This window comes from Xiphophorus hellerii, chromosome 21 (assembly GCF_003331165.1).
Source record: "Xiphophorus hellerii strain 12219 chromosome 21, Xiphophorus_hellerii-4.1, whole genome shotgun sequence".
Classification (NCBI taxonomy): Eukaryota; Metazoa; Chordata; class Actinopteri; order Cyprinodontiformes; family Poeciliidae; genus Xiphophorus; species Xiphophorus hellerii.
Genome location: NC_045692.1, coordinates 16,940,600 through 16,953,404, shown reverse-complemented (window position 1 = coordinate 16,953,404; position 12,805 = coordinate 16,940,600). Strand labels below are relative to the sequence as shown.

The window sequence follows — 12,805 nt, the reverse complement described above, 5'->3', positions numbered from 1 at the left end:
ATCTCCCGGTCCATTTTTCCCTAATTCATAAACAAGATCCCCAGATACCCCATAGGGGCAGGACACCCTCTCCCCCGGACCCGGAGAAGGCACTCTATTCTTTTCCGGCTCATTTACATTTATTCATTTATTTATATAGCTATGAATTTTTTATTTATTTATTGAGATAATAAAAGAAAGAACCTTGAACACATTGATCAACAGGTTTTGCATGTCATTCAACACATTCTCTCTTTTGGTTTTCTCATCCAGGGTGTCAGACACACACAGAGACACCCAGACACACACACACAAATAATACACATGCACAAAGTATAGGCAGTAATGTTAGCTAGTTGGTTAGATAACTAGTGTTAGCTAACTTTGAAGGAGGCTAATATGTTGATTCGTGACAATAACTCTGTCACAGTACTCATGATTGACACACACACACATTTGTGAGGTAAAAATAAAGATAATACTTATATGTAAGTGTCCTTGCTGTGTAAAATATTATTATTATTCAGGGGTGAAACTTAGTACTCAGTGTGTATGGTTCACAGAAAATGTGTTCCTGACAGTCACAGTTGGTAAGAAACAAAGATTCCCATTAAATTCCATAGGAAATGAATGCGGGTCATTTTTGACCCACTCACGGAAGAATGGGGTAGTGATATAAAACATGCCATTTCTTAAAAGGTATAAAAGGTAAATTAAAAATTTGAATTGCATGATATCAGTAACATATTTTTTTAAGGAATACCTGGAATATGAAGTGATGAAAACTTTTCATTACAAATATATTCCAAAAAGATGGAATATCTTTTTGAGCCTCACCGGGTCAAAAAGGACCCACTTACGCATCAGAGAGTTAAGCAAACACATGGAAAACAATTCATTTGGACTGTGTGACATTACGCTTGGATACTACTGATCTAAAGATATAAAGTAAAATTCTAATTTACCTTATCAATTGTTTTGAGCCCATGATACAATCACACATATTATTATTATAAGATTAAAAAAAGGTCAGCTTTGCAGCTTTTTGGTCTATACATACTTTCAGTTCAGAGTTTCAATTTCAGCATGTTATTTATCCATTTGATTGGCATTTCTGTTAAATGCCAATCAAATCATTAACATATTTTTTTGGTTCTACAAATGAAAAAAAAATCACAGTGCTTCAAATTGTGCTTCAAATAATCTAATTAGGATAATTCAGTCCAAGCTTGTTGACAAGTCTAATTGTGGTAGACTTTAAAATTTGTATGTCAAAGAGAAAATCTCTAAAACATCCCATTAGTACAATGTCATATAAGAAACTAACTTCAATATTGTGTGGTTTACAGATCTAGGGATGATGAAATATTCAAAATGAAGTAAAATTGAAATAGGATCATCCTCCTTCTTGTTGACCTTAGAAGTTAGTACTGTACTTTGAAGTTAATCAATTACATCACACTAAATTTATGTTCACTTTAAGTAAATGTTTGCAGCAGCATAATCTCACATTTGAGAAAAGGAGGGAAATGGCACTCTTAATTTAAATAGCTTTATTTTTCTTTAATAACAAAATAACACCAGTAGTTCACAATTGTAACTCAAAAATTCGTCATCATTTCAAGAGACACACTTGAGTTTTAAGTGAATATTAATGCCTTTTAATACTTTTCGTAGATCTTTATCTGGGGTTCCAATAAGAAAGAAAGTTGGAGTGGTTTTAACGAGAACAGAAAATAACAAGCAAAGGGTTTTATTTGGAGACTGAAATAACTTTAGCTTAGCAAAAAACATTTCAGTTTATATTTTAATGGAGTTTAAGTCACCAACATTCACTGATTTATATTCAAAGAGAAAATTCCAACAGATTATTTCATCTGACATTTACGAACTAAGTAAATTATGCACAATAACCAGATAATGGACTGAAAAACTTTACTAAATATAGTGGATATCTACCGTGACATCAGTCTACAGCAGATCTGAATGCTGATCTGAAACGCCTCAGACTGAGATCCCAGCTTGTCCCAATAGTGAGCTTGTTTTTCTAGCTGTGTCCTCTGTTGATCTTCTGTCTCCGACTAACCGTCCCTGTACGATGACCTTCTCCTTTTTTTCTGTTTGTAGTGACATGGACCATGACACATGCGATACGTTCTGTCTGAAGTTGTTTTGAATTTATTAAATTTTTGCTTATAGTGGTCTCTTTTTATATACTCCAAAAACCACTAACATTGTTAAAACTTGAGTTAACTGGCTAATTGCGTTAGACATCAAAGCCTGCTTGTGTTGCGATAGGCTCAATGGGACATACTGTGTCATGGTTCTGTAAAGTTCTAGCATTTTTAATATATATTTCTTACAAGTGTTTGTGTCTTTTTATTGAAAACTGAGTTTCTCCTTTCTCCGTTTTTTAAGACGGAACACATTCCTCCATACGACGTTGTGCCTTCCATGCGGCCCGTAGTTCTGGTTGGACCGTCTCTGAAGGGCTACGAGGTGCAGCAAATCTTTGCATTTTAAAACTTTGACATATTCAGTGTGAGAAAACGGCAACTTTTGGTCACCATCTCTCACCGATCTCCTGTCAACAGGTGACGGACATGATGCAAAAAGCACTGTTTGACTTCCTGAAACATCGATTTGAGGGAAGGTGAGTGCGCTTAAGTTAAAAAACACAAGCTTCTCATCCCACTTCCTTCCTGAATTCTTTCTCTCTTCATGTCAATAAGCTGGTATTTATCTGTCCCCTGAGGTTAGAGAAGGGAGTGTGTTACACGTTTGCTTGGCCTGGAGATGTGTGCTGCTGCTTTAAATAGGTCCTCTCCATGTCCTTAATAGGCCATAATGAGCCCTGGAGCAGAGCAGGGTTCTTTTTATTCAATGCTGAAGCCATGAAGTTACTTCAGATCCACTCAGGCTGTCAGCAGCAGCAAAGAACATTGCTCATTTGATTGTAATCTGATAACAGGGTGTTTTCTGCCCTCAGTCTTTACTTTGTTGGCAGTTATTTTCTCACTTCTCCTTAAATGCAATGAGGTTATACGTGATACTCATCTGTAAATAATAGGATAACATATAAATTACCAGGGATAACGTGTGACGCCAATGGGAGTCAAATGGAAAGTACATGTAAAATTGGACTAGCCCTATAAATACTTTTAAAACAGCATTTTAACAATACAAGTCGTATACATACAGAATCTCTTATATATGCCCATGCTTTTATACAGCAATAGGTTTGCAACTAAGGGTTGAGCCTTGCTAAATGGCCCTTCAACATATCGTGGGGAAAACTGGTGTCAAACTCACAACTGCTGATTACCAGACAACTGAAACACGTGGAAATCATATTGTTTATTAACATGCAAAATATTGTCCTACATATTTCACATGTGAAAATTGTACTTTTTAGTAATGTGAAAACTTTCCACAAGTTAAATACTATTCTGCTCATGTCTGGATATTGCATTTTGTAGTACTATGTAAAGTACATTTCTGTTTGTTTTTTTCATGTGACAATCATATTGTGTAGTGAAGTGAAACACTTATGTAAATACATTTCCACAGATGTTTTACATGTGAAAATTGAATCATGTAGTAAAATGTAAAAACTTAAAATGTGGGATGAATTTCGATGTGTTTTATGTTTGGAGTCGATTTTGTGTAATAACATGTTAAATATATAATATCCCTATTAATATGTAGAAACATTTCCCCACTGTTTTCACATGTAGGATTTGTGATACTAGCATGTGTGCACAAGTGTTAAAAGCTTTGGCATGTAGAACTTTTTTTTCATATTTCACATATGAAATTGATACAATATGACATGAACTCTATAGAAACATTTAACTTAATTTTTAAAATCTATTACATGTGAAAAATTTATTGTTCAGTAAAATATGAAACAAATGTAAAATCTTATACATGTGAGATAAAATTACACACGTTTTACATTTGTGTAATAAGGTTGCCAGAAATGTTGTGGCTCAATACTCTTCCTGTCCAGGAACTATTCACTTTACTGGCCATTCACTAAATCTTGAACTGAAATAAAAGCTATGCAAAGAATTTAGCTTTTTTTTCTCTTTCCAAATCAAACACAGATTAGTTCCTTGATCATCTGTTCTGCTTTTCAGCCATCTTGTTTGTTTTACTGTGAGCCAAATAGTTTCTCAGAAATCACTAAAAGAGGTATCTGCTTTCCTTTCAATATGACTGAACATGATGGAATTTGGTTGGTGCTTCTCAAAACAGCAAAAAGAATAAATGTGTTTGACATGTGATCGTTATGAGGCAGATTTGTCTTCTTTTTTTTTAACGACATTGGTTCAGCTGACTGAAGTTCTGCAGACATTCATTTCTGTGCAAGTCTGCTAAGGTTTTAGCACAGCATTTCAAATGGCGTTAAATGAGAAGACATGTTTTTGGGGTTTTTTATCATTATTACTAAAACTTTGCGTACTTAAGTCATTTCCAGGTTATGGACCACTACCAGTTGCTTGACCAAAGTCATTGCTTATGTCCTACCACCTTTTTGTTGCTGCTTAACATTGTATGCCGCATTTCTGTATATTATGTTTTGGAGAAATTCTATTAATATTGTTTATATATATATTTATTATTTTTTAAATTTTTTTTGTCAAGTCAAATTGATTCAATAAACTCCATCCTTCTCTTCTTTCAGAATTTCAATCACCCGTGTCACGGCGGATATCTCGCTTGCCAAACGCTCGGTACTGAACAATCCCAGCAAGCACGCCATCATCGAGCGCTCCAACACACGATCCAACTTGGGTAAGTTTGCTCTAAATCAGCCTGGGAACATCTGGGTTCCCTGATTCATAATGTTTTCAAGGAGAACAGTTGACGCAAACACGGAAGGAAACAATTATAGAAACTCTTGACAACGATAACGATAACTCCCAAAAGCTCTCTGTGGCCTTTGCTGGCCTCCCTTTGTTGGGGAATGAAAGATTGGGTGTAGAGGAATGATAACAAGCACCACAGCTGGTCTGATATGACTTATGTTGATTAGAGTTTAGATGTGATTAGAATGAAAGGGATTCCTGAGCAAAATAAAGGCGACAAAGGCTAATCTTGACTATTTATCACCAGAATCATCAGTCAGCAGCTACGGCAGCATTAGGAGCCCCTGCCGAAGTGAATAATGAAAGCAAAACATGCTATTATATAATTTGTACTTAAATATCTCGTCATTTAAGAGAGTTACCACACTGTATGATGATGATTTAGTCTGTTTCTTGTTGTTTTTTCTCCTCTAATTGTTTCTTTAGCTAAACATAGCAGAACAGATACAAATGATTGTGCTTCCTTTATATTTGATGAGTCCCACATGAGATCTATTGAGTCAGATCACTAACAAAAATATCCCCCTCTTTATGAAATAATTGAATAAAATATGATGGTTGAAAGAAGATTACTGGAAGATTAGAGCAGAAAACGTCTTATTGAAAACGAGTAGAAATTATTTTTCTGCTTTGTTTTTTTGTTGGGAAAATGACACTTTAAATGAGTTGTGGTCCCTGCAGTAAAGCTGGAACGTTTTTCATGCTGTCTGTTTATATCAGGCTTAGTTACTGTTGGGAGTTTTAAACTTTTACTCCTGTCTTTCTGGGATGTTTACAGACGTGGTTTTCCTGTCAAATCTTTACTGTTTAAGTTCCATCTATCAGTGCGCGGTTTTCTTTCTGTCCGGAAAAATTTGTACTCATTTAAATATTCTTCTGATTGGAATGAGCAACAGAAAAAGCCTGGAATTTGAGTGAAGTATTTCTGGTCTGTGTGGTAAAAAGGAAACCGTTGCCTGGAAATGTTATAAATTTAAAACCATGTTTTCTGTACCATTGTCTAAAGGTTGTGTGCATCCATCCATTTACTCATCTGTGCATCTATTCATTAGTCTTATTCATCTCTCCCTCTAGTTTGTAGTTTTTCCAGGTTTGATATTAGATCAATGACATCTGAAGAAATACCTGGCAAAAATTCATGGTGAACTTTTGTATTTAGAATTTAAAAATTACTCAAAAAGCAAAGAGAATGTAAAAAAATGTTGTCATTTTGGCATTAAAAGTGTATGAAACCTGAAATGAACAGAAGCCCTACCCCTCAGGTCCTAATGGTTTTATACCCAAGTCTCACATTTTACTTCTTTCACTAACTTTAACCAAATACAACTCCACAGCTGGTATAAAACTAAGTTTTCCCAGTTCTAACCTCTCTCATCCTTTCAGCTGAAGTCCAAAGTGAGATCGAGCGGATTTTCGAACTGGCCCGTACGTTGCAGCTGGTGGTTCTGGATGCCGACACCATCAACCATCCGTCTCAGCTTGGGAAGACATCCCTAGCCCCCATCATCGTCTACGTGAAGATCACCTCCCCCAAGGTGAGACAAAATCAGCACGGAAACAAGTTTTTCTGTAGGCATTACTGGTTCAAATGTGTCATAAACTGTCAGCATGTGTTGTTTTCCTGTAACTTTGCCGCTCCCTGGCAATAATCTTAATTTCAGTATGTCAGACGGGATTGCCAATTTGTGAGAAAGAAATGTAGGGGAGGACTGATTCATCACTCTGACCTTCACCAAGTGTAAAAAAAAAAAAAAAAAAAAAAAAAAGATCGTGATTCAACAATCAGTCGAAACAGGCATGTGAGTAATGCAGAAAATGAAATTAGATACTAAAGATATAAATGATAGGTTTTAAGTTTGTGGGTGATGTTCACAGTGAGACATAATGAATTGACTTTAATGGTTGAACTTCCTGTTACCACAAAGACAAAATCATGGTTTATATTGTAGAACTAACGTTGCCTATAAAGAGAGAGGGGAGGAGTAGTCAAATCAATAAATTATGTTTAATCACTTCAATCCATCTGATGACTCAAAAGGATTAAGACAATCTTACTTTGATTTGGAGTATCATGCAAAAGTCTTAAGCCGGACCTCTTTAATACTCTCTAAAGTTGACTAGATTCTCTAATCTTTTAAAGTAGCCTTGACCAATTTTTATTCAAAATAACCAAAACTCTGCTGCTATTTCCTTGGACTCTATTGTCTTGTTCTGCAATCTTAAGCAACTGTGAGTTTGTAAGGATTTTATTTTGTTCTCCTTTTTCTAGGTGAAGATGAATGAGTCTTGTTTTAATTTAGTTTTCTGTCCCTACTTGCTTTCAGGTGCTGCAGCGGCTCATCAAGTCCAGAGGCAAGTCTCAGGCCAAACACCTGAATGTCCAGATGGTGGCCGCTGACAAGTTGGCGCAGTGTCCTTCTGTGAGTACAGACAGATCTTCACTAATGGGACCGGGATTTAAATAACTTTCAGTTTAGTGCTCTTTGGCTCAAACTTGAAGTGTTTTTTTGTTTTTTTTTTCTCAGCAGTTTCTTTCGCTGAAAGCTTCATATTTCTCAACAGTAATTTTTCCACTCATTAATCAGCTTCGATGTTATTTTTGAAAGTGGGGTGAGCACCCCCAGCTTGCAAAAGAACAGGCTTAATTTAATTCAAATAGCCCTGGGTGTTCTCAGGGAATTAATGTTCAAGGTTTTCCTGAGAATTCATCGCTAAAGTTGGGGGTATTTTATTTGGCGGAATGTTTGTTCAACATAAGCTCTGACATTTTGTGCTTATGAAGAGTAGGATGAGTTTTTACCATTGAACATGTCTGTTGTCATCTGCAGACTTCTCTCGACGTGCCAATAGTCAATTTCTCAACAGCACAGTCTGATATTCCTTGACCTGGTCAAGCCGTGTGTCTGTTTCACTTCCTTACACTGGGACTGTCTCACTTCTCCCAGGAGATGTTTGATATCATCCTCGATGAGAACCAGCTGGAAGACGCGTGTGAGCACATGGCTGATTACCTCGAAGCTTACTGGAGGAGTACTCACCCCACCAGTTCCAGCCCTCCTGACCCGGTATTGACAAACCTGCCCGCAGCGGCCCTCCCGAGCGCACAGACGCCAGCCTCTGCCGTGCAGGTACGAATCCCGAGGGGTTTGGCACAAGGACAATAGCACATGTGCAGTCGGAGTAATGCAATGTTAAAACTGGCTGTACTGGTCAGTCGATGTTTGCATGTTTGCATTCCAAAACAAGCCATTTTGATTTTGTAACATTTAGCTTTATTTGGAATACATCCTTAATAACGCCATATGGTGCAGGGTTGCATGATACAGGAAAAAACTGACATTGCAATTCACCTGATATAAGCCTAGGGGTTTTACATAAAGTACAATGTTTACAAAACATGCATTTGTTTTTTTTTAAAAATCTTTGCCACCCCAAAAAATGGGACTCTGGGCCTCTGCCTCTGTAAGCCTTTTCTATAGTCTTTCTTTAAGAAAAGTCTAAAGATATTTGGTTGATGACATTTTAGGGTATCATATTAAAGAGGATCAAACACAAATCTACGGCATACCTTTCAGATTTTTGAAGAAAATGTAAAAGCACATTATGTCTTTCCATTTCAAAACCATACACTCCCTGTGTTGATCTATGACATGAACAACCAACAAAACACTGAAGTTTATGGTTGCAAAGTAGAAAAATGGGGAAAAATTTCCAGAGTTTGAATAGTTTTGGAGGCTCACTTAAATGCCTGTTTTATTAATGCTCAGCCTGTAGTCAAGTAGTTAGAGAAGTCTGCAAATGGTAAGGTGTTTACCTGCACTCTTTCTCCACCCACTGCCATCACTCTGGGAAATGTAAGACTGAGAATGAGGACAATGTCGATGAGGATGAGGAGTGAGCTTATATTTGCTTGTGTGGTAAGTGTGGCGAAGCCGTGCGATTGAGGTGCAAGGAGTAGCTTAAAATCTTTCCTGGATTTGACAAACAGTTCTGTGCTCTTGTGTGATGATCCATGCAGGGTAGGTGTGCATGACGCTAAGTAATTCTGTGCTGAACTGGATGTGCTGAGTGATATTTTTATGAGGTTTGCAGTGAGGTTTCCTGGATATTCTCATTGTTTTGTCTTTATTGATAAAGTGCCACTGCTTCCAGGGCAACGGAACGGAGCAGAAAGGAGAAAAGGCGTTGGTGGAACAGAAAGGGTCCAAAGAAGACAACCAGCATCATCACCATCACAAGCACCATCACCACCACCACCAGAGCCAGGAGCAGGCAGACATAGAGGCTGATGGGGACAGCAATGAGGAGGAGAGGCCTTTAAGGACAGAGTCCAGCAAGAGAGCCCCACACATCCACCACAGGTCATCATCCACCAGAACTGAGCATCACAACCACCATCACCACCATCACCACCACAGCAGCAAAGCCAGGGGCCTCTCCCGGCAGGAGACTTTGGACTCAGAGACCCCCGAGAGCAGAGAGAGTCGCGAGAGCAAGGACTCGGCTCGCATCGAGTCACGGGCTCCGCTCCGCCATCAGGACGAGGAGGAGGAGGAAGAAGAGGAAGAGGAAGAGGAGGACGATGACGACGAGGAATTAGGGGAGGGGCACCCCCAGCAGCAGCAGCGCTACGAGCCACTGCCCCACCGGGACCACAACCACCATCACCACCACCACCATCACCGCAGCGGGGTGGATGAGGCCGGCCAGGGGCATCACCGCTCCAAAGAGCGTGAGCAGGACCACAACGAACGAAACAAGCAGCGCTCTCACCACCACCATCGCCCAGCACGAGACCACCACCACTACGACAGGGACAGGGAGAGGGACCGTGAGGGGGAGGTGGCTCCCAAAAAGAGAGGTGAGGCAGGTGAGGTGTGGGCCAGAGACTCACACATCCATCAATGACAGACCAAAGTCCTGCTGAAGCCCTTCTGGACTCTTCGTCCCCCTCCATCATGCTGCTAAACCCTGAAGCATCCTGTTTCTCTCCCCATCTTTGTAAATGCCGTCACGTCTTTTACAGGATTTTGATTACATAGATATTATATATATACATATATATATATATATGTATGTATATATATATATATATATATATATATATATATATATATATATATATATATGTGTGTGTGTATCTATGCATAGACATTATGTGTGGATATGCATGACTATTTTTAAATATGCATATTTTAAACCTGTGTTTTGATAAAGCATGACACAACAGCAGATTTTTTTCTGTTCTGAGCTGTGCTTTCTGTGATTAGCATTATAATTTTTATTGTTATTATTTTTAATATTATTATTATTGTTTAGTTTTATTGCTTGCTACCACTTGAATAATTTGTTCCTTCCGACTACTGGGGGAGGGGTGGGAGGTTTACTGGCCGACATGGTTTGATGCTGTAATTGGAGATTAGTCTGGCACTTTGGGAAATTTGCTTATCTGGATTAAAACTCAGTGGGAAAAAAAGTTGAAAAATATTTATTTATAATGCAAAAGTACTGCAACAAATATATTCCTTTTAGAATTTTATTCATAAGTAAAGAACTATATCTAACTTTGTTTTACTGCTACTGTACTGCAAGAAATTTTCTTGTCATGAAGGTTGATCCTGGTTTTAAGAGATTTGGATTTAACTTTACAATAATTTTAGCCAAAATGCAAAACTACTAACAAGCCACACCCATTCACACAAAGTGGGCATAGCTTGGATACCCTAATGATGTTCAAATTTTCTGATACATGGTCCAAAACTGTTAAGTCAAAAAAGCTTGCTGGCCAAAAAAATAAAAGTTCTGTCCAAGCTGCCATATTTTAATTAAGCAAATAGTTTTGTTGGAAGGGGTTGTGTCAATTGTATATCCAAAACTTAAAATGGGTTTTGCAGATTTGCCTAATTAAAAGAATGGCATCCAGTTTCAAATTTATTCAGATCTAAAAGAAAATTAACTTTGTGCTGTTTTTGAATTGCAGTCAGGAGTCACAAAATAATCTGTCCAATGGCCGCAAATGGCCCTTGAGGACATCCCATCCTTGCGGTGCATCTGCATAGTTATGTTCTAATGATACATTGCTGCTGGAATGTTTCATGTTATGAGGGTTGATTCTGGTTTGGAGGGATATGGGCTTAGCTTTATGATTATTTTAGACTAGACAAGAACTTTCGTCCTAAGCCTTACTTACTTTTCCCAAAAGTTTAAAACATACAGTTTTAACTACAAAAGTAATAAAGTGAGAAATATCCTCATACATACACCCACATGATTTTGTAAGAGACTGAGCTGACTTTTGTCTTTATATTTACCAGAAAATATAAACATAAAGAAAGCATTTTCCCCAAAGTGTCAAACTACTCCTTACATTTTCTGTTCAATTTTCACTGCTCAGTTCCTTCTCTTCTTTCTGTATCTGCAGTTTCAGACATTTACTTTTGGCATATTTATGCCTCCTTTGAGGCGGATGAGCTCACCAGTAACTTTCTCTGTAAACATGCAGTACTATTCTTCTTATGGGTCCAGAAGCATTTTCTAACATTGGTACACCATTTATCCTGCATTTTGTTTCCGATTCATACCAGGTTTAAACAGACGTGGTTTCATATAACACTTAGGAAATCTCCATTCTGGTTCATCTTTTCTCAAGTCTGACCCATTTCCTAATGAATGTTGTTGAATTCCCTGCTGTACTCCCACTTCTTACAGTACAAAGAATGTTAATTATAGGAAATGTTCAGAATGTTCTGCACTTAAAATATTCATTCATAAAACAAGCTGAAAGTGTTCTAAATGTTCTTGTCCGCCATCTGTTCACTCCCCCAACCTGATCTGTGCAGTTTCCACCAGATATTTCTGCTCAAGCTACGTCTTTCATGACACTTTTTTTAAAATTTTGACTCCTCTATTTTCACCCCCCCTCCCACCACCACCTTTTTGTTCCCACCTGACAAGTGTAATTATAAAGACTATTTCTATGCTACATTTGTAGCCTCACAGATTTTATAATAGTGTACATGTGTATGTACATAATGCATAAATATGAAGAATAAAGTTGACAACAGAGAAATGTAATGGCGGGGGAAGATCTTGATGTGTGGTTTGTCAGAGGAGTCTGTTTCAGAAGGGATGCTACGTCTATAAATAGTCAGGAGAAACTCTGCTGGAGAAAAAAAGAAAACAACTGAGGAAGGCTCACCGGCCCTTCCCGCCCAGCCCCCAGTCGTCATGACAACCTCAACATCAATGACAACATGGAGCGTCTAAAATAGCAAGGCGCGTCTTTAAGCAGGGCTGCCATCTACCCAGACAAGTCCTCCTTCAGGTGCAGCTGATTGGCTCTTTTTAAAAACGTCAGAACTCAAGCTGCTCTTATCACAATGGCTTCCATATTTCCATAAAGGGGTGCAATGCATATTGAGTAATAGCAATTTGCTTAAAAAAATTATTTCATTATAAAAAATATATGATTAAAATAAAAGGTTTTCGTATGTCTAAGGTCGCTACAGTTCCTCCCATACTTGGGGTCTGTCTCTGCCTCAAACAGTGGAGTCAGGTATTTTGGTGTCTAGTTCACAAGTGATGGACGTATGAAGCAGGAGATGGACAGGCCTTGCCAGTCAGTAATGTAAGCCAAAAAGCAGAATTCTTGATTTAGTGGGCTATCAACATGACATTTTTCAATATGGGTGCTGGGACTAATCCTCACTGTACCATTATGTCAAGGAGAAGAGTGGGTGCAATGGGGGGGAGAAGTTTTGTAGTTTTTAAAATTATTTTTGCTGTCATCACACTGGAAATAGTATCTTATTGCACTTGAAATAAGATAAAACTAACCTAAAAGCTATAAGTCAATAAGTCTTTAATATTGATAGAAAGTTCTACTTCCACTGGCAAATTTTGTAATTTGTAAAATGTCGTTATAAGTGAAAAACAATCTGCCAATTAGTCAA

At 37.9% G+C, this 12,805-nt stretch overlaps 1 protein-coding gene across 10 annotated transcripts in view; it reads left to right on the top strand.

Moving 5' to 3' along the window:
* Nucleotides 1-11,934, top strand: part of cacnb2a (calcium channel, voltage-dependent, beta 2a) — a 69,887-nt gene extending 57,953 nt beyond the window's left edge. For all 10 annotated transcript variants that reach the window (XM_032551574.1, XM_032551575.1, XM_032551578.1 and 7 more), the window contains 7 exons: nucleotides 2,398-2,478; nucleotides 2,574-2,632; nucleotides 4,670-4,779; nucleotides 6,237-6,388; nucleotides 7,178-7,273; nucleotides 7,799-7,981; nucleotides 9,006-11,934. In XM_032551574.1, coding sequence (XP_032407465.1) covers nucleotides 2,398-2,478; nucleotides 2,574-2,632; nucleotides 4,670-4,779; nucleotides 6,237-6,388; nucleotides 7,178-7,273; nucleotides 7,799-7,981; nucleotides 9,006-9,761 — 1,437 coding nt within the window. In that variant the 3' untranslated portion in view covers nucleotides 9,762-11,934. The remainder of the gene's footprint in view (nucleotides 1-2,397; nucleotides 2,479-2,573; nucleotides 2,633-4,669; nucleotides 4,780-6,236; nucleotides 6,389-7,177; nucleotides 7,274-7,798; nucleotides 7,982-9,005) is intronic.
* The last annotated feature ends 871 nt before the right edge of the window (nucleotides 11,935-12,805 follow it).